The 26,749-nt window shown below is 45.7% G+C and overlaps 1 protein-coding gene across 5 annotated transcripts in view; it reads left to right on the top strand.

Annotated features, from left to right (window-relative positions):
* The window catches only part of Arhgap17 (Rho GTPase activating protein 17), an 85,082-nt gene that overhangs the window by 18,321 nt on the left and 40,012 nt on the right, over positions 1-26,749 (top strand). For all 5 annotated transcript variants that reach the window (XM_052199784.1, XM_052199765.1, XM_052199774.1 and 2 more), the window contains exons 2-6: positions 16,287-16,326; positions 20,007-20,111; positions 23,389-23,462; positions 25,007-25,118; positions 25,320-25,396. In XM_052199784.1, the coding sequence (XP_052055744.1) occupies positions 16,287-16,326; positions 20,007-20,111; positions 23,389-23,462; positions 25,007-25,118; positions 25,320-25,396 (408 nt within the window). The remainder of the gene's footprint in view (positions 1-16,286; positions 16,327-20,006; positions 20,112-23,388; positions 23,463-25,006; positions 25,119-25,319; positions 25,397-26,749) is intronic.

The raw sequence follows: 26,749 nt of genomic DNA on the forward strand, positions 1-26,749 counted from the left end.
AGTTGGGTCTTGGCTTAGTTGTTGCTTAGCATAGTTCCCTCTGGGCAGGTCTTATCTATCCTGTCTCTGCTGCCTTGCCTCAGAATAGCAGGCCTGTGTCCATGCACTGAGGGCTCCCTCAGCTCCCCTCCTTCTGTGGAGGACTGCTGCCTGATCCTCACTCTAAGGTCCAGAGACACAGTTTCTCTCAGGTTCCCATTGTTCCTCAGCAGGCTTTGTATTCCTTTGCCATAGTTGTCCTAGAGGAACTGATGTATGTTGACATTGCCAGTCCCCTCAGCAGTGTGCTGAGCATAAGCCAGCACAAGAGCCAGCACAGCCTCTGCACAGCATAAGGCCAGGATAGGAGATTTCTCTGGATAGATTGTCTTGCTCTCTGACTTTGGCAACCCCATAGGTTAATCCTGAGAATCATGAGAGGAAGACCAGTTCCACTTTTTTGAGTAAAATTTGAAGCAAGTTTTAATTAAATGCTAGCCAGGATGGTGGATTATAGCCAAGACCATTCCAGAATTGCCATTCCAGCAAATGGTGAGGAGTTACATTTTGCAGAGGCTTATAAAGGCAAACCCATAAGGCTATGTTTTTCCCATCAGGTCCAATCACAGGCCAGCATACCCTGACGTACTTCCTGCCTACATAACCTCCCTTCTACATATGATCAAACATTTCTGGTTCAGTTGGGTCAAACAAACTTGTTTAGGGGAGTGAAAACCTAAAACAATAGCCTCCAGCATTTCAGGAAGTGTCTGTCCTTGGGCAGGGCTTACAGGCACTTTTGTTTTATGGATCCCTTAGCACAGTAATTAAAGCTTAAGACCTAACCTCGGCTCACACTTGCACCTCTGCTTAGGCACTGGCCGAGTCACGTGTACTATATCCAACAGCCCTCCCGTTAGATTACATCTCAGAAGTCACTTCTTTTGGAAAGCCTTTTCCATATCCAGGATCTGTGTTCAAGTTTCTTCCTGTTTCTTAATTTTTTTCTACAAGAGTTTTTTGGATTTTTCTGTACAAACAATTGAACCGTGGGCCTTGTATATGCTAGGCAAGTACTCTGCCACTGTGCCACAGCCCCTGTTTTGCAAGTTAGTAAACTTGATGTGCCTAGGAGTCTTACCTGTGAATTGGGTATAGTAATAGTACCACTCCCAAGGCTATCCTGAGTATATTAGATGGTTTATAGCAGGATCTTTATAATGATGCTGTCCAGATTCAGACCCCACTGCTAAAATTAGGCAAGTTATTTCCCTGTGCCTCAGTTTCCTCACCTATAGGATGGGGATAATAATACCATTATTTTGGGTTTAGTGGAATTATTTCAGACAGAACACCTGGATCACATAGAGCCCACAATAATGGGCTCAGTAGAGCTCACAGTCCAGGATTCTGTGACTTCCCCGATAGAGTGCTCATTGCCTAGAAGAAAATAGTTCATTTTCCTCGATAGTCTGTCAGGACAGGGGCCATATCTCTTACTCACGATGGGCTCAGAGAAGGGAACTAAACAAATATTTATTCAATGGCTGAATCATGAAAGGTTGTGTGAATGTGCATGATGGCAGCTGTGGTTGGATTCAGTGCCACTGCATGGCCCCACTCAGTTCCCATTAAGTTATTCTGTGGATCCTTTTGAGAGCAAGCCATGTGTTTGAAATGCGTTTTCTGTTTCGAGTGTCTGTAGTAGTATTCATCTACCAAGCACTACCCGACCTTTAGAAAAAGTGAGTAAGATTTATAGTGTTCCACACCCAGGGCCTTCCTGTTCACTCCTTCAGCACAGCCTTACCCGGTTTTCCAAGTCAACAGATTTTCCTTTCATTTCATGAGCATGTTCCTCTTGGAACCTTCTGGGCTGTTTCTGATTTGTGGTCACTGTAGAAACCTGGATGAGCTCGGCTATTCAGTTTCTCAGTACCTCTCCTGTCTTGAAATGTTTGTAGAGACAGTCCTGCATTTTCAAAGCAGGTTTGGATATTGTCTTTTTTGACTATCTAATTGAAGCATTCTTAGCGTGGGAATGATCGTGCAAATATAAATAAAATGAGGGCTGGAAGGTAAAGATGTACTTTTAGATCATATGATTAGTTTGTGGTGATAGCAGCAACAGAATTTGCCGTGAGGATAGAAGAAAAACACAACTTTGTTTAGTGCTGAGGTTTCTTCTTGAGGCTCAGAGGCTGGTGACATGGTGTCATTCTAGTGGGTGTCAACCTCCTAAAGTAAGGATTGGGCTGTCAAGGTTTCTATCATCTTATTAGTGTATTGAGAGTATCCTCATAAAAATGACAATGTCACACGTTATGTTTTTAAACTTTCTTTTGTAGTACTGGGGTAGCTTGCACTGGTAACCAAGGGTTCTACCACTGAGCCACACCCCCACTCCTGAGACCTTTCTGAATGATAATATCAGCAATCTGGTCAAGTCTTTTATAAACCCTGGCCCTCCTACCCCCTGGTCTTTCTGAAAGGTTTCCTGAGTGAGTAGTGTATAGACAATGATTTTGCTATGCTAATTAACCTGTTGAAATGGCCACTTACCATTGGCTTTGTGTCTATGCTCTTGAATGTGCCTTGGCAGCTGAGAGGCTGGAGTCAGTCGCTACCTCTGTTCTTGTATGCCACAGTCAGAACCTGTGTTTTCATTGGAAGGATCAACCCTGGGTCCTTAGATGGCAAAGATCTCATGGTGCTCCTCAAAAATAGCAGGGATCTTAGTCAGATCCCTGCCCTGTCTTGCTGAATCCAGACACTTCCACAAGGCTTTGTCCATACCCCTTCCTAGACCCATCTGAATACATATGTAAAAAAGGAAAGAGTTGTGTTTCTGAGTAACCAGTATGGCCGTATTACTATTTTTACTTCTGTTGGTAGTTATAATGACTTCCAATTTACACAATAGACACAGAAAGTCAAGGGCATCTGGTTTCACAGACCTACTTCCTGGTTCCTGTCACAACTTAAATCCATCTCTTTTCTTGAAATGAAACTCAGACTCTTATCACTGGGTGACTTCCTGGAAGTAAAGAAGGCAAGAGAGTGGTTCCAACCCCCAGTCACATGCTTGAGATATACTCCAGAAAGCACTGAGCTAGGAAGAGTGTGCTCTCTGCTTAGTATGTGACAGGCTTTAGGCTAGCCTTGTACCTGGCAGCTTTCACTTCAGGGTTCCACTGCTGAGACTCTGCTGTCCCTAAGACTTCTACTACCATATTGCCCCATGCCAACTGTGCTTGGGGATCAGCTGCAGAGCTTTTTCTACAAAGGAATGAACGGGGGCGGGGGGGGGGGGCAGAGGGCTGTGGAGAAGATACCTGACACCGACCTCTGGCCTCCACTTGTGCTCAAAGTGCTATAACACACACACACATGTATACATACCCTTTCCCTCTCCCTCTCCCTCTCTCCCTCTCCCTCTCCCCCTCTCCCTCTCCCTCCTCCTCTCCCCCTCCTCCTCTCCCCCTCCCCCCTCTCCCTCACCCTCTCCCTCTTTCCCTCTCCCTCTCCCTCTCCCCCTCTCCCCCTCTCCCTCTCCCTCTCCCCTCCCCCTCCCTCTCTCCCTCTCTCCCTCTCCCCCTCCCCCTTTCCCCCTCCCCCTCTCCCTCTCCCCCTCCCCCTCTCCTTCTCCCTCTCTCCCCCTCCCCCCCTCTCTCTCTCCCCCTCCCCCTCTCCCTCTCCCTCTCTCCCTCTCCTCTCCCTCTCCCTCTCCCCCTCTCCCTCTCCCTCTCTCCCTTTCCCTCTCCCCCTCTCCCTCTCCCTCTCTCCCTCTCCCCTTTTCCCTTTCCCTCTCTCCTTCTCCCTCTCTCCCTCTCCCTCTCCCCTTTTCCCTTTCCCCCTCTCCCTCTCCCTCTCTCCCTCTCCCTCTCCCTCTCCCCCTTTCCCTTTCCCCCTCTCCCTCTCCCCCTCTCCCTCTCCCTCCCCCTCTCCCTTCCCCTTCCCCTCCCCCTCTCCTCCCCCTCCCTCTCCCTCTCCTTTTTTAGGACATGGTCTCTCTATATTACATAGCTTTGGCTGTCTTGGAACTTACTCTGTAGGCCAGACTGGTCTCCAACTCAGCAGTCCTCCTGCCTCTGCCTCTAGGATTAAAGGTGTGTGTCACCCAACTTAAGAAGTACATTCTAAAATAACAATGAAAAATGTAGTTGTGATGATTTAGTGTTAGTTAAAACTTGACACATCTATAATCAGCTAGGAAGAGAATCTCAGTGAAGACTTGTCAGCACTGGGTTGGCCTGTGCGCATGAGCGTGACTGTAGACGGTAGTCTTCAGTTATGGAAGAGCCAGCCCAGTGAGGGCAGCACCATTCCTTTGGCTTGGCTCCCTGGCTGCGGAAGAATGAAGAAACAGAGCTGAGTGTGAGCACATGAGCATGTGTGCATGCATTTTATATGTGGGTGCTATGTGATTAGCTACCTTGACTCCCCTAATGATGGACTATAACCTGGAACAATAGAGGTAGGCCTCTAACCTCCTCCCCTTGAGTTGCTTTTTATCAAGGTATTTTATCACAGCAACAGAAATGAGACTAGAACAGGTAGTAAATACGGAAAGTGGTAACCATTCTCTTTAATCCTTATCTAGTCCTATATACCCTGGATGTAATTGTCTGTGCTGTTTTCCTGTCGTGGGCAGCAAGGGTGTGTTTACAGCAGCATCTCTACAGATGTGTGAGAAGTGCACCATGCTCCCACAGTGCACCGTCGTTCAGTGATGGAGTACTTACGGTACAGCCTACCTGTGCATGAGTTTGATCCATCAGTGATTACACTGCCATTAGGAGACACTTGTTCTACATGTCCAACTCACTTCTGGTAAATTTTTCATCACTCCAAGTAGCATCCCTCATTCCCTTTTCCAGTGAACTGATAGCCATTGCACTCCACCAGATGCTCATGCACTTACTGCCTGCCCAGCAGGGGCCTTTTCTGACCGATTTCAAAGTGCCAGGAGTGATAGCAACTCTTTTTATCTTTAGTATTATTCTTTTCATCACTATTCTTTGGATCTAGTGTGGTTCACTAAAAACCATAGGCCCCTCCTAGGGCTGCCATTTGCATCAGTTGAGTGTGCCAAAGCTGCTTTGTGAGCAGAATCAGGAACTGAGTTATCATCTATAACCTGAGTTCTGTGGAAATTTGCTTTCCAAAGTCAAGATGTAATAGCACTGAGTTAGCTTAAAGAGCATTTAAATTTGTGGTCTTTTGGCACTCTGTGTGTGTGTGTGTGTGTGTGTGTGTGTGTGTGTGTGTGTGTGTGTCTGTGTGTCTGTCTGTCCATGTGGATAGAACCTAAAGCCTCTTACATCTCTTATATGCTAGGCAATTATTCAGCCACTGAGCCCCACCCAGACTGCTGGTGACTTTCTATGTGGTTTTCAGCTCTTCCTGGCCTCTTGTTTGTTGCCTTGCATAGTAATAAACAGGTCCATTTCCTGTAACTTGTCCCTTAGGCCATGGTGTTCCATGCCTTGTCTGCCTTACAGTAACTTGAATGTTTGTTGTTGTTGTTGTTGTTGATGATGATGATGATGATGATGATTTTTCCTGTTTCTGATTTCAAAAAGAAATTTAGCAGTCTGAAACTCTCCTCCAGGTCCAAGCAGGTGAAAACAGACCATGTAAGTGTGTTAGGGGTGCGGAACTTCGGGGAGTCCTCTAGGACACCACTGAGAGAAGTACAGTATGCTGGTGGCAGAGACATTTCCTTGGACCTTGTCATAGGCAAGAAGTTTTGGTGGAGCTTTGAGACTTAGACCATGTGGTTAGAGTAGGGCTAGCAAAAGATTCCATTTCATGTGCCCGAGGGGAAAAGGCCAGCCAGCCCGCAGAAAGCTGTGGACATGCTCACTTGTGTGAGAGAACGATAAAGTGTGACTGGTGGGTTTAGTCACACTGCCTGGGATTCCATAATCATCTGAAAAGCTTGAGTTAAGATTGATAAGGCATTATGTCTGTTAAAATAAAAGTAAAGAGATTAGCTCCATCTCAGAGAAGCTGGACAAACCCTAGGTTCGGAATTCAGAGTGTAGAATGCTTAGCTTTCTCTGCCTGGGCCGTTGCTTAAATCCTCTATATGATCTTTTCCAGGAGACACACCCTTACTTTTACATGTCGTGCATGGGAATTCCCTGCCCCCATGCGACCCATTAGAGTTCTGTGAACTCAGGACTTTCCAAACTATTTAGTGGAATGTGAAACAAATCGTTTGATGTATAAAGTATGAGAGGGGCCTTTATTTTTAAAAATCCAATTAAGTAGATTTCAGATTCCTTTTTAGCAGCTCAAGAAGACAGCAGAGTTGGTGAGAGGAAACAGTAAAAGCTCACCCAAGCCTGCAGCTCACCCAGGCCTGCAGCTCACCCAGGCCTGCAGCTCACCCAGGTCTGCAGCTCACCCAGGCCTGCAGCTCACCCAGGCCTGCAGCTCACCTAGGCCTGCAGTTCACCCAGGCCTGCAGCTCACCCAGACCTGCAGCTCTTTGGGTTTTAGAAGCATTTGTAACAGGATCACACACACTTGAATTTCTAGAGATAGAGATGAGATCCACTTCTTATCTGTAAGCCTGGCCTCTGTCATTTCCCTGTGGATACAATCATGATGTGTGCAGTCTCCAGCTGTGTAGAACACTTGGATTTCTTGAGCAGCTATAGCTTCCCTGTTTTGTTTCTAGGTAACTAAAAGTAAAATCGGTTTATTAAAAATTATTCCAACATTCTGTGGTAGAGTTTTTTTGTTGTTACATATCAAAGTGATGTGTGGGCAGGACTGTGGTCTAACATGCGAGTATATAAAACGAAGGCAGCAGTATGGTCTCAGACATGAGATGGCATTAGTGTTTGGTGTCAGTGTTGATGCCCCATCTGTTTGCTTGTTTAGAATTGTGAGCCTCTACACTGAAAAGGATCCATTTTTAAAGGTGAAGTCTTGGGCCGTAGTCAAATCCGTCCACGTGTTATCTATGGCTACTGTCAGTGGGGCTGAGCAGCCCACCATAGTGGTGTGGTCTGCGAGCTTGGAACATTTACTCCCTGGTCTTTCCAGAAGAAAACTAGCTGAACTCTTCCTTAGAGAGAGAGGTGCTCATTTCAGTTCTGTCCTCAGGTTTGTTTATGAATAGAGACCAAATTGAAGGTAGTCCACTGTCTCTGTGCCTGATGGATGGGGAGGGGGAGGAGAGACACACACTTTCTCATCAGTCTGTCACCATTGACAGCCCCGAGATGTGCCTCTCTTCAGAGCTGTATCAGTTCAGCCACCACCATTCACTGTAGTTAGTAGGCACATTTTGAATATAATGCAAAATATTGAGAACATGTAGTGGATAGTAGCTTATATACTAGTCTACTGAATGGTCTGAAGACTAGCTTCCCAGGTCTCTGCCATGCCTGGTCAGAGCTGCTGATATGGACCAGGTTGGCATGCACTTTCCATAAAGGCCCTCCTGATAGTGAGTTCTTGGAGCTCTGATGATGACACTAACTCAGCTCTGCCCCCAACAGTCGTAGGTGGTGGCAGTGCTAAGCCTGGCAGTGCTCCAGTAGACTTTATTTATAGACAGTGTTTATTTATCCTAGCTTCATTTCTGTGGTGGTGATAAAACACCCTGACCAAAGTAGCTTGGTGAAGGAAAAGGTCTAGTTAGCTTGAAATTCCAGATTATAGTCTATCCTTGAGAAGTTAAGCTGGGAGCTTAAGCGGATGATCATTTCAAATGCACAGTCTAGAGCAGACAGACACATGGCCCATGTTGTCTGCTCATTGCTGCCGCTTTTGCTCTAGGCTTGTTTCTTGCTTTTACGTGGTGTGGGATCTTCCGCCTAGGGAATGGCACTGCCCACAACTGTCTGGGTTCTTCTGTATCAATCAACAACCAAAATAATCACCCACAGACATGCCCACATGCCTGCCTGATATAGACAGTTCCTCAACTGCTGCTTTCTTCTCAGGTGATTTCAAGTTGTGGCAAGTTAAAGTTTAACACTGACCATCACAAACATGCACACATGCACTCATATGCGCATGCACACACACATACATCACACATGCTGACATTTGGATTTCAAGTGCTATAAAACATTATTCCTCTCTTAAAAACTATTTAAAATTAATAAAAATCCTCTTAGCTTCTCAGACTGGCTTTGGCTTACAGATGTAGTTTGCTGAACCCTGAGATAAACAAGGGTTAAGGCTTCTAGATGAGGTATGCTGGGTTTGGCTCAGAGTCTCTGCCTCTAACAGTATGGCCATGGGCAAGTTACCTTCCACGGTCTCACTTTGCTCATCTGGAAATGGAGGTAGTAGAGGCTCCTACGTCATAGAGTTGATGCAAGAATTGAGGGAGCTACAGGCTGAGACAGCTCATCTGTGCCTAAGATACACCGGCTGTCTTAGCTGTGGTGTCTCAGCTATCAGTCGCGCTCTTACATGTGTCCCACAGTCCTGGCAGAACTGTTTGTGATATGAGTGTTGATACTCTGGACCCGTCTTTAGTCATAGTCAAGTAGACTCCACAGAAAGGGAGGCTTGGGAAGCACTGCCTTAATTTCATGTAGTAACCATCAGTGTGTTTCAAAGGTGATGGTGCATCTGGGCATTTACAAGGTAGGCCATGAAAGCAGGGAAGTAGGCCTGAGGGTTCTGACCTGTGAGGATGCTCCTCAGATGTGCCTGTCAGACCTGTGTGGATGGATGGGTGTCATATTCATGATTCTATATTTCTGTGAATCTATCATTGAGATTGGATTCTTCAACTTTGGCACTGTTTATATTTAGGACCTGTAGCTGGCAGAAGGATGCTTGCTATCCCTAGAGGTCTCACACAGTGGTCCCCAGAACTGTGCATGCATGACTTTGTAATGGCAGAGGGAACCAAGGCGCCACGTAGCTGGGAAAGGGCAATTACACTGGGTTTCAGGTGGACTCACTGTCATCCCAGGGCCGGTAGCCATGGAAGGAGGGAGTCACTGACAGTCCTGATAGGAAGCTGTGACTGGGAAGAAAAGCACAGAGCGTACATTGCATGTCTGTCCTGAACAGTACAGGAAAGGCCAAGGAATGTGGGTGGCTCCCAGGAGCTGGAGAAGGAAGGAAGTGGATTCTCCTGAGTGTCCGGAAAAAAGCCTGGCCTTCCTGACCCCCAAGTCTCTGCCCAGCCATCTTGCTTTGAATTTTTGACCTCTAGAATGGCAAGCTAATAATACATTTGTATCGTTTAAGCCCTCAGTGTGTGGCAGGGTGTTCAGCAGCAGTGGGAGCTAATGCAACTGGAGACTCTACCCCTGGTTCTCCACACTGGTGAGGAGAAAGCAGCTTGCTGCAGTGGGGTGTGGTAAGGGGACAGTCACCTCTAGTTAGGAAGCACTAGTTTAGATTTAGAGCCACAGGGAAGGATGCATAAGTTGATAACAGTAGCTCCACCAGCAATGCGGAGTCACAGGGTCGAGGATGACGTTCCCTCCTCTCTAATGTAAAAGGTAAACATCTATAGTAATATAGGTGGGTTTACTCTTTTGGTTTTTGTTTGTTTTGGCTTTTGGCATTAAACTTGCTATTATTTGTTGAGGATGACTTACTTTGAACTCCTGACTTCCCACCTCCCCCTGATGAGCATTGCATACAGGTCTGCATTACCATGCTCATTTCTCTCCTCCTAATTTTTAAACACATTAATTTTGAAAAATACTGCCCTGGTTGTGTTTTAGTGGCTGTGGGTTTTGCTGGGGAAGGCAGTCTATGCCACAGCCGCTCTTCTGCCTGGTTCCATTGGAATTGTTTTACTGCTTCTTTAAACAGTGACCTCCCAGTTGAGTAAGAGACCTGGTCTCAAGAGAGTGACAGAGTAAACCTGATGGCCTTTCTGGCTTCCATATATGTTTATGTGTGCACACGTGCATATCTCTGTCTCTCTCTCTCTCTCTCTCTTCTTGTTCTTTGCTCTCTCTCACATACACACAGATAGATAGATAGATAGATAGATAGATAGATAGATAGATAGATAGATAGATAGATAAATAGATAGATAGATAGAGCGAGCAGATACTCTGTGGCGTGGGTGGTGTGTGAGTGCTTTGAAGGACAGCAGAGTGGCCTGCATAGGAAACAACAGGCCCAGAGTGACACAGCGAGTGGGAGGCCCTTCCTGAGTGCTATTGTTCTCCCAGTTATGGACAGGAAACTGTGCAGTGTACTTTGAAGCACAGAGCAGGCTCTAATGGTGCAGAGATGAAGTCTGTAGTGAGATGTCTGGCTCGAAACTTGTGCTTAGCAAATGCTTTATAAGTGGCTTGTTTTGTACTGTTGTTTTTATTCCCACCTTTAGGGGTTTGTTCAATCCGTTATCCCAATCTTTGTTCTAGCAAGTTAAAAATGGAGACAACCAGTCAGTTAAACAGTCCACATTCCTGTGGAAAAGCACTATAGTCAATAATATAATACAACTTAGGAAACCAAGCAAGCTTTTATACTGGAGTGCACCTTTTTTTACAGAGTGCTCTTTGGCCAGTATTCTGAAGAATTGCCAGCCTTTCCCTGGTAGGAATTTTACACTTCTTGTAAAGATGAGTACTTTAAAAATAGTTACTAAAAATAGAAAGGAGACTGTTAGGAAATAGGAAGGAGCTGTGAAGGAGGGTGAGAGGACAGATCTTGGGAGAGTATAAATAAAATTTAAGTGTCTTATTCACACATGTGATGAATGATGTCACCAATATACACAAATGAGCAACAGTTGTGCTTAGAGAGTCATGCACCATCCCAGTGAAGAGGGCAGGCTGGGTCATTGGAACCATATATCTGGTGGTGAGGACAGAAGTAATTCTCAACTGATGTAAAGCTAGCACAGGATAGCAGAGAATTTCTGTAGATAGAGCTATCCATTTGCTGATTACACGTCATAATTGGAATTTAGCAGTTTAAAACAATGTCTCCTAATTTGTAGGTAGTTTTTAATAATTTCAGTGATCTCCAGTATCTGATTAAGATCCATAGTGATTTATTTTCTAAAGGCAGTTATGTGAATGTAATAAGAAATATCCACAAAGGCAAAACCAGGCAGATTCATTTTTAAACAGTATGTTGTCAACAGTTAAATGTAATATGGTGATTGTATTTCTTGGCTTCCAGTGCCTTTACAGATCAGATGTCTCTTAATTCAGTCATTTATTTTAAATTTATTTTTATTTTATGTGTGTGAGCATTTTTGCATGTATGCATATCTGTGTATCATGTGCATGCCTGGTACCTGAGAAGGTCAGAGGAGGGCATTGGATCCCCTGGAACTGGAGATTTAGGTGGTTATGGGGGAATTGAACTCAGACTTCTGTTCTTAACCTCCGAGCCATTTCTACAGTCCCACCTCTAAATTTGAAGCAAATGATTAATTTAAATCAAAGTTAATTTAGGAAAGGATACTAATGTTGTAGATTTCTTTTCTATTTTAGGTGCTTTGAGGGTTTAAGTATTTTGATACTCAGGGCAGGAAAGATGGCTCAGAGGTTAAGAGTACTAACTGCTCTTCGAGAGGTCCTGAGTTCAATTCCTGTCATGGACAGTCCTAGCCGGGAGCTTTCAGATCCAAGGGGGAAACTTTTGGATCTCAGGAGAGGAACAGGTTTGGTGGGATGACAGAAACAACCACACACACAGAGGTGGTTTGAATCTGAATGTATTTAGGAGCTCTAAAGCAAGGATTTTATACACGAAGAGTTGGTATTACCGTTTCAAAAGATGTAGCCAGTAAAGCAGGCACAATTATAACCATTTGGCACAAGGAAATGCAAAATCAATCAGGTACAATGTTTCTCATGTAACAGATACAGAGGATCAATTTACAGATGCCATCAAACTTCCTGATTAGAATACAGAGTCACTTACAGTTTACAGTAAACCTTCAAAGAGTTTGAAGTTTCTTATACCCCCTGGGTCTTAAGTTTTTGTGAGAAATCCTTATCTAACATTTAGCTCCTACCTTGTTAAAAAAACTTCCTGACTTAATCAATACTTTCTGTACCGGAGTGCCAGAGCCACTCTCATCTACATACACACAGCCATATAAACCTGTATGTGGTTGGAAGGTTGTAATTATGTAAACAACTATGAGGCAAAGCGTTGCACTTCTTAAAAGGGAGCTTTAGGTCAGTGAATCGACTTCAAAGTAGTGGACTATCGGCCAGGCCATAGGAATCCCCATGAAGAGAGAAAAGGAGGAAGTCCAGAGCAAACTGCTTCTTGAGAACTATGGGCCCATCTTAATTTGCTTGGTTTTTCTTGGTCCCGGCTACTAAGAAAGGGGAGTTTAGGAAATTGCCAGGTGAGATTTTCGGCTTCTGAATAGGGTGTTCCGCAAAGTCCCAAGAAACATTTCTCGCCTCATTCTGTAAAATTTTGTTTTACAGATTTCACTGGGGCCACTGCAGCAAATTCCCAGCAACCACATGGTGGCTCACAACCATCTGTAATGGGATCTGATGCCCTCTTCTGGTGTGTCAGAAGATAGCTGCAGTGTACTCATATACATAATATAAATAAATAATTCTTTGAAAAAAAGTATTTTGATACTTTGCTAGCTTTTGAAGAGATTAATAGTTATACCAATTGCCTTAAGTAACAGGTAATTCTAACCATATAAGGCTCATCGTGTAAAAATGTAAGTAACAGGCTGTTTTTAAACTGTTGGGTGGGTGGGCTGTTGAGATGGCTCTGTCTTTAAAGCACTTGCCATGCCAGCATGAGGTCCTGAGTTTGGTTTCCCCATATGGAAAAAGCCAGTGTGTGGCTCACACCTGGTGCTGTGGAGGTGGGGATGGCCAGCCAGCCAATATGGCAGAATCGGATAGCTCGCATCCCAGAAAATAAGGTGGAGGTCAAAGAGCACAAATTGTGTGCCCCCTCCACACACAATTTGGGTGAGGATTATAGTTTATTAATAAATGAATCTGATTCATAACACAACACACACACTCACACAGACACACACACACACACACACAGAAAGAGACAGACAGACAGAGGGGGGACTGTAAACATGTAGTTATAGCATGTTCCCTAGCAGCAGCTAGCAAAGAATTATAGCTATTTTTTTCTGACAGCTACTTATATCTGTGTTTATAAACAATATGTATAAGCTGTTATTCTTTGATTCCATCATTCTTCCAATTCAGTCATAGTATAAATTTTGACTGCATTACTATTTGATATGTAAGTTATTAAAACTACTTATTTGCAGCACAGTATAGAAGTGTATCATGACTGTCTATGGGCATTTAGCTTTTAGGCTTTTTTGGGTTTTTTTAGTTTATTACTTGCTTTGTGTTTATATTTGCTTAATTTTATTTGTGGCTATTATATTACTGTATTTACAAACTTACAGATCTTAAGCCTAGATCTCAAAATTCTAAAAAGGCCAGTATGATAGTATACCTCGGTAGTTCAGTGCTTACAAGGTAGAAGTAGAAGAACCAGAAATTCAAGATCATACTTAACTGCATAATAAGGCCAGCCTGGGCTACATGAGATTCTGTCTCAAAAAAACAAAACAAAACAAAAAATGTAAAACAACCAAAGATTTAAAGGCAATACTTTGACCTGTTTGTGGGGATTGCATTATATTTGTTTTTCTGGTTTTCTCCTTTCAGTCCTAGGAGTGGAACGTAGGGCCTTGCACATGCCATGTTTTATTTCTGAGCTGTGTCCAGCCCTAATATTCTATCTCAAGGCACCCATAGGAAGTCAGTGAACAGGACTGGGGAAAACTGCAGTCAGTTCTCGTGGACCAGCTAAAGTATCCCTTGGAGCTGCCTCTTGTGCCCACAGGGGACTGCAGAACAAGTCCCCTCTGCTTGAAATGTGTTAGGTTTTCCCCGTCTTAAGCTGACAGATCTGTTCTGCACATTTATTCTCTTCCTTTAGATCTATGAGAATGTCTAGGAGGCCTTGGGACTAAGCAGTTTCAGAGCTGAAGTAGGTTCAGACAGAAGCCTACCAGGCCCTCTGCTGATTTCTGGGCCCTGATTAGACAGGAAAAAGAAAAGGTTATACAATCCAGGATGGAGGGTTGTGGCTGTCCGTGAGAGACAATGGAGGGATCTAGGTGCCTGAATGTGTTAGTGAGTCCCTCACAAGTAACCTCAGGCTAACTTCTGGAACGTGAGTTTCATCTCCTGGTCATTGGGCTCTTGCCACACTTCCCTGGCTGGCATGATTACCAGTGTTGGCGCAGTGTCAGTGTCCACTACTCCAGGCAAGACTAAGAGGGCACGTGTCAGCTGCTGCTTACTGAGTTCAGAGCTCTACCTCTGCTGACTGGGGCCTTGGCTCCCCCAGCCGCTGCAGCTCTGGTCTGTGTTGACCTGCAGAATCTGGTAAGCGAGCCGCTCCTCTAGGCATCTCCAGTTTAACTGGGACACTGTGTGGCACATGGTGCTGTCATTTTGTGTAGCAATGCCCATTTTGGTAACCATGCCACCACTGTAGGCGTAGGTTGGAGGGTCTGACATTTCTCTCCCTTGCCCATAGGTGTAGCTGCTCTGAGCTGGGTGTCCAAGTCATTCTAAGGGTTCCCCTCAATTTTTGGCCAAATAGCTTTTTTTCTTCTCTTGTATTAGTTCAGGGCTAAGATTATGCAGCCCTGCATTCTACCATAGTTTGTTAAAAAGTCATTTCTTCTAGGTATGTGGCACACACCTTTAGCCCCAGTATTTGGGAGGCAGAGGCAGGTGGATCTCTAAATTTGAGGCCAGCATGGTCTACATAGTAAGTTATAGGCCAGATAGTGTTACATAGTGAGATCCTGTCTTCAGGAGGTCCTCAGGTTTCTAGTTCATTTGGGGCCTCTCCTAACTATTCAACTTTTCTCTCTCCTTAAAATTCTCCTTGTTCATTTTTAATGGAAATTTGGTAGGTATCACAAACAGCTTCTCCAATCACTAGTTGAACTACAAGTTCAAAATAACACTTGAGACTTTAGTAATTTGGGGTTTTATATGTCAATAAGCAGCCCTATGACTGCAGAAAACACATTCTCCACTTGTTACAAAGTACTTGGCACTTGGGGACAGGGTGGCTTGGGAGATGGCTCAGTGGGTAAAATGCTTGCCATGAGATTGTGAGGACCAGGCACTCAGGTGAGAAAGCAGGTGAGTGTGGTGGCCTGCCATGGGAACCTGGCAGAAGATGACTGGCTGCATAGCTGGGTTGCTGTGTGTTGGTAAGCTCTGGCTGAAAGTGGCAGTCTCTGCTCAGTGTGTAAGATGGGGAGCAATTGAGGAAGACACCAGGCATCATCCTCTGCGTCTCACATGCATACCTACCTACACACATGTATGTGCACCTGTGCACACATGAGCTTCCACACACTTGGGAACATGTACACACATGCACAAACACTCATACACATTCATACACATGTATATGCATACACATGCATGCATGCTGAATCCATGTCAAGCATGTAAGGAAGAAAGAGTTATTTTAGCTCCTGGCTCCAGAGGTTTTTGTCCATGGTTGCTTGGCTCTGTCACTTTGCACCTGTGATTGCACAGAATGTCCGGGGAAAACAACAAGCAAGCCTGGTCACTTCATGGTCCAAAACCACGAGAGACAGGAAATCTTATCCAAGGGTATGCCAGATGACCTACCTTCTCCAACTAGGCCCGGTCTATTAAAGGGCCACCTTCCTAATAATGGCAAACACTCTTTAGCAATTGGGTCTCTGGGCAGTTTTCTTCAGCTTTGTAGTCCAGCAGCCTAGACGTGCCCTGCTTCTGATAGCTGGCTACATCCTGTTCTCTGTGAACTACAGCAAATCTAATAGTTGATCTAAACACTGCAAAGAGAAAGCTAGGAAACAACCTTCTCTCCATTTGAAATTAAAGAAAGGAATGGTGTGATGCCTAAGTTTCACAGATTTAGGAACAGCTTTTCTCCATAGGTCTGGCTGTGAAAACTTAGCTATGATCACTTCAGGATCTGAAGTTAAGCCTTCAGAAAGGAGTTGTTTCTCAAAGCATGGCCTGTGTAGACTTCTGTAATTCAGGATCGTACTCCATACACAGAGAGTCAGTCTAGAATGCTGTGTGTGGCCAGCCCTGGAGAAAGACTGCGAATGACCCACCACAGCAGGCTCTTGTGTTGGTTGCTGTTCAACCTGTTTGTTTTTCTTTGGTTTTGCTTACGTTGACCTGTGATGTAAATTTCCTCTTGCCTGTTTGTTAAAACTCTCCAGTTAACCATTTTTAAGATTCACCGATTACTTTTCCTACCTAATTCTGAACTTCATTTTTTCCCCATAGAGCTGAGAAGACAGAAGTCCTCAGTGAAGATCTGCTACAGGTAACAAAATACATTTTCCCCCTGACTAGGGATCCTATCCCAAACTCCATGCATGTTTGGCAAGTGCTCTACAACAGGGCCTTACTGCATTGCCCAGTCTAGCCTCGAACTCGCTCTGCAGCCCTTCCAAGCCTTGAACTCACAGTACTCCTGCTTTACCCGCCCCCAGCCCCCACCAAGCTAGAATTATATATCTGTGCCTCTAATTGTCTTAAAACAATCTCTTTAAAGATGTGGAATGAAGACAAATAATAAATGTGGGGCTGGCCACAGCTCTGGAAAGCACACTGTACCACACACAAGCCCTGGGTTCAGACCCCAGCACAGGAGACCATAAGGGCAGACTTGGGCACTGGCGTGGGGCAGACACGAGAGACTTGGAACTTGTGAAGCATTTCACTTCCTCCTTCCTGGGTGGAACAACATAACTGAGTTAGCATGGGTTTGTGTGGGGAAAGAGGCGCATGGGATGGCATTGGGAAAGGAAGGGGATCTGAAACTTTGTGTCATATTATGGAGTACAGAGGGTGCTTGTCCTGCTGCTCTCAAGTGCCAGGTGTTGAGGTAGGTAGAGCCTGGTCACAAGCCCTGGGCAGGCTGGCACTCTGACACACTGCTGTGATACTGCCCTTGCTGGGACAGGTGCTGCCCATTGCGTGGAGGCCCCAGTGGCTCCAGCCTAGTGATCTGCTGTCTCTCCTGCTCTGCTGTTTCTCCCCAACTCTGGGCTGCTTGGAAGCTTAGGCTTTAGTAATGGAGTAGATGCAGCACAACCACCCAGAGGCCTGAGACACTTGGGTCCTCAGCTCAGCCCTTGCAGAGGGCTGAGGGAAGGCAAGCCCAGCTGCATGGAGTCCTTGTTAAGCCGTGTATCCTGCCTGCCTGCCTGCCTGCCTGCCTGCCTACTTTCTGCTTCCTTAACAGCAGTCTGTCTAATCAAGCGTGGCTCTAAAGACCAAAAGTTTGGCCCTGGGAGTCTGTCCATTCCTTCCTGTGGAGAAAGGAGCTGGCATAGATCAGAAAAGGGTTTCCCTCCGTCACAGCCTGCCAAACATCTTGAGTTGCACCAGCCACCTGCAGGCAGAATGTAGTCACTTTGGTTTCCATGGACGGATTTGGTCTAAATATCCTTATTTAACAGTGCAGTGTTGGAATTTAGCTTGCACACATCCTTTTGATAGCATATTTATTTATTTATTACTAACTTACTATTATGCTGAAAACCAAACGCAGGCCTTTGCACATAGTAGGAAAGTACTCTGCCACTGAGCCCCACTCCGGCCTCATCTGTACTCTAACGCCCTTCTTGGTTATTCACGGTGCCTGTCGTGGTGTTGGTGCCATGTGCAGAGTCCTCACGCTGGGTTGTTTAGGGAACAGCAAGGAAAAGTGTGCAGTGCTCTTATAAAAGTTTTCTTTTGAATGCTCTTGGTCCCTGGTGGACTGAACATTATGGATGTCCAAATCCATGGATGGTGGCAGGGTGGCAACTTGGGTTTGGTGCTGGGGATTGAACCAAGAGCAGCCTAAGCTTATATTCTGCTTTGAACCACACCTATGGTCTAGTATATTTGTAAAAGCTTTTTGTTTTTGTTTTTTTTAAAGGCAGGCAGATTCTAAGTTCGGGGCCAGCCTACAAAACAAAAAAGATTTGTTAAGGAATTATATTCTTGACACTTCTTAGTTTGGGACACATATTTTAAATTCACTTTCTTCCTGAATACTGTTTATGCACTTTAGCTTCAGCTAGGTTTTCATGTGTTTTCTGTCATCCGCACCAGTACTTACTGATCACATTTAATCTTTGATGTTCTGAGATGAGATCCTTGTAGTTGAAGGAGAGCTGTCTATATTGTCTGTGGGGTGTGAAAGCTTTGCCCCCTCTGGAACACGCTAATTTGATAATGCACATTCTCCTTTGCTGTCTGTCATTACTGCCACAGATGTGTTCTCTCTCTCTTCTCTCTCTCTCAGTCTCTCTCTCTCAGTCTCTCTCAGTCTCTCTCTCTCTCTCTCTCTCTCTCTCTCTCTCTCTCTCTCTCTCTCTCTCTCTCTCTCTCTCTCTCTCTCTCTCTCTCTCTCTCCCCTGCTGTTTTTAACTTGAAAGAAACAACAACAAAACTACCCAAAACAGTGGTTCCTGGGGCTAACTCTACTGCCAGGCTGACCCTGTAGCCTGGGGTTGAATTAATCCCCCAGTGCCTCAGTTTCCACTAGACTCCAGTGAGGATACTGGCAGTCTGCCCCTTGGGGGAGACTAATGAGGGAATAGACCAAATGGTGGTGAATCCTGACAGTGGGGCCTGAGAGAAAGGTTTGTTTGATTCTGCTCTCATCTCCTCTACAGGCCACCAGGTTTGTGTTGCTGACCTGTCTCTCATCTCTTTTTGCCAGAGCTGCCTTTTATTTTAATGGCATAATGTTGCACCAGGAGGCTGTGAACTGCAGCAGACAGAAACCAGAATGTCTTCTCTTTGGCTTTTCTAATATTAGGCATCTCCGTACTTGTCTAGCATAGTCAAAAGTAGACCTTCTGATCCTGTGACAGACATGGAGCCAGGCACTTGGGGGCCAGTGAACAAAACAGACAGGGCTGTTGTCCTTGTGGAGCTGATGTGCTAATGAAAACTTTGGGGATGCCAGGGATTCATTATGGCACGTGGAGACTGCTAGTTTTCTAATGCTCTGCAGTGGGGCCACTGCCGATGGGAGGTGCTATGGCACTGCTCCTGAGTATCAGCTTGACTTCAGGTCATAGTCCTGATGACTGGGGTTTAGATCTGAAGAGATGCTCCTGTGTCCAGGTACCTTTGAGAAACAGGCACAGAGCAACTAAGGGTCAAAATGTATTCTGCTTCAAATTTGCTGATTTTTTCATTAAAATAGTGAGTATCCCTAGGGGCTTGCTCTCTCTCTTCATGAGTCATCAGAACACACATATTTGGCATTCCTTCCTGTAACAAGCAGCCCTCTTTGCCATAAACAGTTATATCTCAACAGTCTTATTTTGGGAGCCTAGTCAAGATGTGTGGGCCCCTAGGCCGGTATTCCCTGCTGCTAGGTATTCTTCTGTGGGGGCCTCAGAACAGAAACAAAAGCCTACCCCAAACTTAATATGGAAGAAGGTTTTTATACTGGTCTTGTTTCGGGTTACATGGATTTGGGGTCTGTCGCTCTGTGTGGGGAAACCCCAATTGCCTGTGCTTTTGGTGTCCCTGTTGACTTATCCCATGTGGCAGTAGGTAGGAGTTGGTTTGATTGGACCAGAGCTTTGCTGATGCTCTAGCTGGTAAGCTGACTGCCACTACTCTGCCTCATAGATATAGGCACAATTGTCCCTCAGCCTGAACAGATTCAGCTTTGGAGGGGTCTGGACTATTCAGTGTTAAGGAGGCTAGCTGTGTGCTTTCCTGGAGATGACAGCTTGGGGAGTGGAGTGCTACTTGCTTCTAGTAGGTAGGGACCAGAGATGCCACTGAACACACCACAGTGTACAGGTCAACCTCTACAACCTAGGACTGAGTGTCAGCAGTAAAAACCGTGGTGTGAGTATGAGGAGCTATCTGTCAACACCCAAGAGCTGAGCAGTTCCACGACACCTTGCTTTTCCTACCTCCATGAACACACCACACATGGTGTGAAGAAGCCCTGAAAATGACTCTCTGCCTCTGCTTTGACAGATTGAACGTCGCCTAGACACTGTGCGGTCAATGTGCCACCATTCACATAAGCGTTTGATAGCCTGCTTCCAAGGTCAGCATGGCACCGATGCTGAGAGGAGACATGTGAGTATCAGATGGTCTCAGCCTCATTACAACAGCAGTTCCGTGGCACATCGTGAAGCTAGGGTTTGCTGCTTTGTTAGTCACCAGACATGGAAGAAGGGAGAGCTAGTATGCAAATAGCTGTGTCACCCTTTTGAGTTCCCACAGTTAATTACAGGGCACCTGACCACAAAGTTTTCCCTCCATTGTGTAATGGTTAGGATGTGATGGTTAGGTGCAGTTGTGTAAATCTAGTGAGCATTTGCATACACCTATGTGTCCAGGAACGCTTGCCTTGGTCTGTCCCTCAGAGGCAGATGTCGCTGATTCTGTCCCCACTGTTCCTGTTGTAGCTGGCTTCCGCTCTGCTGGCCTTCCACCCTTATCTCAGTCCTCCTGTAGCTGTCTTTCTGGCTAGCCCAGTGGTTCTTTCTTGCCATGGGTGTCTTTAAAATTCCTCACCCCTGCCTCATCCCTACCTTTTCCTTAAGGTGAGACCTGGTTGCCATAAACACCTGAACTGTCTGGGCTGTCATCCTGTTTCCCTTCTGAACCACATTCCTTTCTAGTCAGTCCTCAGTCTGATTGCCAAGGTGGAAAGATGCTGCATATTCTGTGGTGTTGGCGGCAGAGCTGGACACAAGAAGGTGCCCAAAAAGCTAGTGGGACCTCTTAGGGGCTCTGCCAGTTGCCAGTACCTAGAATACAGTTCAAACTCTTGAGTGTGACTTAAACTCTTTGTATCCTAATCCCTTTTCTTTGTATCCTAATCCCTTCCTCTCATTCCCACTGTGGTCCAGACACATAGTACCCAACATTCCCTAAATATAACACTGTTCTTTACACAGCCATGTCCTGTTGCTTCTGTTGTCTGCTTTGAGATACTGCTCCACTGTCACACCTTTTCATTAAAACCAAGCTGAATTTTTATCAAATACTTACCGTGTTTGAGTGCTCAAGATAAAGAGAGCTCATGGCCCAGTTAGGGGATGGGTGCCACCAGTGGATAATTATACAGCAGCATGGTGAAGAAAGCATGCATAGGATGCTGTGAGCGGGAGGCTGAGAACAGAGAGTGAAGTCAGGTGGGCTTCCTGGATGCTCAGTGCCTGAGCTGTAGGTAGAAGAGTCGCTGGTGGTGAGAGTATGCCAGCAGTAGGGGCAAGGGGCTTCATCCTAGTTTCTGAAATGTCTGATTACTTAGTTTTCCTTTAAAACATCAAGCAAATGTGCCAAAGAACAGGCTCTGAGAAGAGACACAAAGAGTTGCCATGACAGTGTTGAAAGATTAGGAGTCCTCAGGAGAGCATGTAACATGCCGAGGGCTCCCAAGGGCACAGCAGTAACCTCCACAACATGGGAAGAAGCAAGGAAGGGTGGGAAGAGGGATGGAGCTCTGAGCGCCTTCCTGCACATAGCAGAGCCATAACGTAGGCCTTCAAGAGAGCCCTGCTGGCCTGTCTGTGGTTGGCACTTATGTCACCAGTGGAGAGCTTTTCACTTCCTCCCGCTGATGGAAGAGCTCTTCACCTCTGGGAGCCGTGGCGTTTCAGTACAAATAGATACATCTTTGTTAATAAGCTCATTTGTTCAGCAGACTTTCCTTGTTTATGTAGGCCTGGAAACAGGGTCAAGGCTATTGAGTCAGGGATGGAAACCACAACTGGGATCATGAGTGGTACTCATTAAAATAGGTTCTTTGTGATTTTCCCTCAGAGACTTATGGAGTTCTAGAATTGCAGGAAGTCTCTCTCGATTACTGTGTTGATCTTACATTTCATCTCTTTGAAAGAAGCTCACCTGAACTGTGACTTACCCTCAGTTATGCTCAGATCTTTCTGTTTTGAAAGCATGGTAACCAGTTGTGGTCTCCTGGGTGCTGAGAATGAAACCCAGGTCCTCTGGAAGAGTAGCAAGTGCTTTTAACTGCTGAGACATCTCTCCAGCCTCATGGATAACATCAATTCAGAATGTACAAAAGAACATAAGTGAAGTTTGACCCAGACCCCCTCCCTCCTCCAGAGCCACCACTGTTGGTACTTTCCTGGATAGAAGTCCTCCCAAGTGGCACAAGGCAGTGCATGCAGGCAAGTCAGGTGACAGGTAGTGTCTGACATGAGTGTCCTTTTCACTGGGGAGGCAGAATGGCATGGTTTTTTCAGAATGAAAGCACCGTGTTGCAAGCACTGGGTCATTAGAAGTATCCTCTCTGTTACTTTGTAGGCCTCTCCATCTTGTACTCCAAGATTACACCAGCCACAAGTATATAGGTGCTGACTAGTGTTGCTCATTCATGCCAAGGTCTGCACTTCCGCCCTCTTTGAGGTCCAAGCCAGCTACTTTACCCCTGTGTCTGAGTTCCCTGATTAGATGATCCTGTTGTTGATTAAGGACAAATCTCTGATAGGAAAATGCTTCATGCTTTAAAACACCACAAAACTTGCTTAGATATTTTTTAGATATTTAAAACTATATTTTAATATTATAGCCAAATCAAGACCCAGTTTAAGAATGTTCTAGCCAATGTTTTGCAGTTGAGCATTTTATTATAATTATTTATGATAGTTAGTGAGCAAGGTCTATTCATGAAGCACAATCTGCAGCTCTGGCATCCAGAGACTGGGGCTCTAGTTCTGGTAGGTATCAGCTTGGCATGCATGAAGCCCTAGTCTCAGTCCCCAACACCACACAGACTGAGTGTGGCAGTACCTGCCCATCATTGTAGCACTCAAAATGTGGAAACAGGTAAATCACCCTTGACTACAAATGGTGAGTTCAAGGACCCTGTCCCAAGAACAAGCACAGCTGGCAGGATGACTTAGCAGGTGAAGGTGCTCTACATCGTGCTTGATGACCTGAGCTCAATTCCAGAAGCCCACAGGGTAGAAGGAGAGAACTGACCCTCAAGTTGTCCTCTGGCTTCCACAGTTGCACGCACACACACCAGTACATGAATTAATTTTTATAATTTTAAATTTTAATTAAAATTAAAACAAAAATCTGAAATCCAAAACAGTCTGAAATCAGAAACTTTTTGAATGCAGACTTTGGTCCATTACATATTTTGAATTTTCAAATTAGGGATACCCAGCCAGTAAAGATAGTGCACATATTCCAAAGGCATGCCCCCATGCTAAGAGGCACCTGAAGTTAATTTAGTTAAAGGACAGCCACAGGGACAGTCCTCTTCCTGGTGCAGAGTGCCTGGAGGGCAAGGGTACTCACAGTGACCTGAAGCAGACCGGTGAGAATGACTAGGAAACTACACATAGGACTGCACCTTGTTTTTGTCTTCCAGAAGAAGCTTCCTCTGACAGCTCTCGCCCAGAACCTGCAGGAGGCTTCAGCCCAGCTGGAAGAGTCTCTCTTGGGGTAAGTGGTGCTTCGGGAGAGCCCTTGGCCTGGAGCCCGGGGGAGATGGGCAGCTGTTGTATCTAGAAGCCACCATAGCAATTGGGAGCACAATAGTAGGGGCTCTTTCATCAGGGAGCAGCTTAGACTGTGGGGACAGATACCTTGGGGCTGTGATGCTAGGGAGGAACTTCTCTACTCAGAGCTTAGCTGTGCCAAGGGTCAGCCTGCAGTCCTCCATGCTTGGGCATGAACGTGCGCACCCCCGTGCCAGTGTGTAGGCTCAGAATCAGTACTGGCCAGTCCTTCCAAGTCACTCACTACCAGTGTGGCCACCAAACATGGAAGGAAAGTGGTGTTCTCAGATGAGTATGTTTCCTGAATTAGTTGGCTCATGTGGTGATTGTTTTAACTTCAAAGTGTTAGGCCTACTTTATTTTCTTTTTAGATATATTTTTATTTTAATTGACCCATATATAATTGTATATTTATGAGTCTGAGATATGATGTATAATGACGGTATCTGGGTAATTGTAATGCTTATCACGCACATGCATACACACGCACGCACGCGCGCATTTTTCTCCGAAACCCATTCAGGTTTCTTGTACTAATGCTATTTTCCTCAGTGACATCACAACAGTGATACTGTATACAAGCCCACTGCTGAATGCTCTCTAAGTATTAGCTCTCTTAGCCTTCACAACAGCCTAGGCAGTAGCCAGGACGGATGCTTGTGTTCATAACTGAGGCAAGGAAGAGGGTAAGGGAGCTGCCTGAGCACATGCTGCAGAGCACAGAGCCTTGTTCAGACTCCTCACCTTGGCTCTAATAGGACAGCCACCTCTCACCACACCCTTTCCACAGAGGACTGGAGGGTAGGCGGAGTCCGTGGAGTCACACATTTATACATGTATTTGGCGTTACATCAGCTGTGTGTTTAAGGAAAATGAGAAGGAAGTATGACATTGAGTAGTATGGTGCTCGGGGCACCTAAGTGTTAGTCAGCCTCCTCATCTGCCGTCAAGAACCCTGGGGAGGAACCCACATTGGTGCGTGATAAGCTGGAGACCCAGTTTCTGTGTTGACTCTGGAGGAAGCACATGTAAGGCTAGACTCATTCAGAGTCTAAAAAAACCACGTGTAAGGAGCAACCTTTGCACATGGTAAGTTGTTTTGAGAACACTCTTCTCACCTAACATGAAAACCTAATTCTTGTTTAAGTTATGATCTGACTGTTCACACTTTATTTCCACCCACATTCAGTACATGTGAGAGACAGTCCATCCCTCCTTCCCTTCATCTTCCTGTTCACAGGTTGCCACCTAGGGCCCCATACTCTCCAGGCAGGAGCTATATCGTCAGTGAACCATCTTTCCGTCTCCGTTCATTTCATTTTAAGAGCCCATATATGGACTTGTGTTTTAGGTGATAGCGCACATGCAAAACACTGTGAAGGTTTGTTTGGGTGGTGCTCCACTGTGTTCCTGTCATGGCAGAATGCAGTCACATGACATCTTGGTTTAACGAGTGCACGGCTGTTGTTTGGTATCTTGTTCCTAAAGGAAGATGCTGGAGACCTGTGGAGATGCTGAGAATCAGCTGGCTCTTGAACTCTCACAGCACGAAGTCTTTGTGGAGAAGGAGATCGTGGACCCTCTCTATGGCATCGCAGAGGTGGGTACTTGTGCTGCCCGGCCTGGCAGAGATCAGATGGTAAAGAGCTAGTGTGTCCCTAATCGGCAGCTTTAATGTAGACCTATTTGGGGAAGTAAAGGAAGTTTGTGTTTTGAAGAAAACTTTTGTCAAGAGGTAATTGTTCTTGAAGAATTCAGCTAAAATGTCCAGTTTATCTCTGTGGTCTGTTTTTCCATCCAGGTGGAAATTCCCAACATCCAAAAGCAAAGGAAGCAGCTTGCTAGATTGGTGTTGGACTGGGATTCAGTCAGAGCAAGGTAAGGTGGTGAGAGAGTAGTGAAGAACGCAGCACAATCCTGCCCTGTGATCAGCATTCAAGCCTGTCAGTCAGACACCAGAGTCACTGACCAGCCCACAGCCTGCGCATGCCCCTTCTAAGCCTTCCTTCACCTGTGTCAGGGCATGTTGCCAGAGCATCCTGAACTACGTGAGCCACCAAGGAAAGGGAGCAGAGATGAGCACTAGGAAATGGGTAACTAGAAGAAGGGTGGGGCTGACAGTTCCACTATCACAGTCCTCAAAACATTGGAGTTGAGGGATGATAGAGCTGTGGTCCGTCTAGCTTAATGAGAGCCTCACCAGGTCTTAAATCTTCCTTGGTCAAGAAAGGGAAGGACTCACGGAACCCCAGGGAACCAGGGCCATAGGGCTGTTGATCCCATTCGAGGAATGTTATAGTGGAGCCCCTATGACCCGGACAGGCCTGCTGCTCCAGCTCTGCCCTTATTTTAGCCAGAATTTATGTGCTTTATCCTGTCGTGTGTGGGAACAGAAACAGAAAGGACCTATAGCCCAGTCCTTTCTTTTACTGTATCACAGTAGCCAACAAACCCTTATAAAAGGCCAGGCAGTGAGTATGTTTAACTTGCATCCGAGATTTGCTCAGTGTAAACAACCTCAGTCTCCTGTCAGAGCACAAAGCAGCTGTGGTCCAAGGTAAGCACTTGCCTGCCTGTCATGCGGAGAACCCTGGGTGCATTCCCAGCACTGCAGCAGTGATTGACTTAGTAGAAGGAGAGTGGCATGGTAGTACAAGCTCCAGGGAAGCCTTACATACACACCCAGTCCTCGTGACTTCTGGGCCCCTGGTTCTGTGGGGAGAGAGGAGCTCTGCCAGGGTGCCTTGGAGAGCAGCTCCTGCTCTGGAGCACCTGCATTCCAGTGGTGCATTGCTGTTATTTCTTAGACACCACCAAGCCATCTCTGAATCTGAACCACTTAAGGGGGTGAGGGTGAAGGAGGAAAATAGCCCATTAAATGTATAAATCAGTGGCTCAGTATTCAGTTTAACTGTCTGGTTTAGAAATGATAAGAGGTACAGTTGTCAAGCCAGTGTGACTTATGGCATGCCAGGTGTCAGTCTTCATATTCTCCCACTGAGCCCTCTCTGTTTCCTCCTCTTTATTTTCAGCAAATACTGCTTGCTTCCCACTTAATGCAGTGGTCCCTTGCAATCAGCTGGAAAGGCCAGGATGGAGCTGATAGAAACGCCCTGTGCTTCTGTGAAGAGAACTGTTTCACAGACAGGCTGGGACCCCACATGCTAGCTGTATGATATACTCCAGACCCTAGAGACAGCAGGTGTTGGGACTAGTACCTGACAGAGGCTT

This window comes from Apodemus sylvaticus, chromosome 1, assembly GCF_947179515.1.
Source record: "Apodemus sylvaticus chromosome 1, mApoSyl1.1, whole genome shotgun sequence".
Taxonomy (NCBI): domain Eukaryota; kingdom Metazoa; phylum Chordata; class Mammalia; order Rodentia; family Muridae; genus Apodemus; species Apodemus sylvaticus.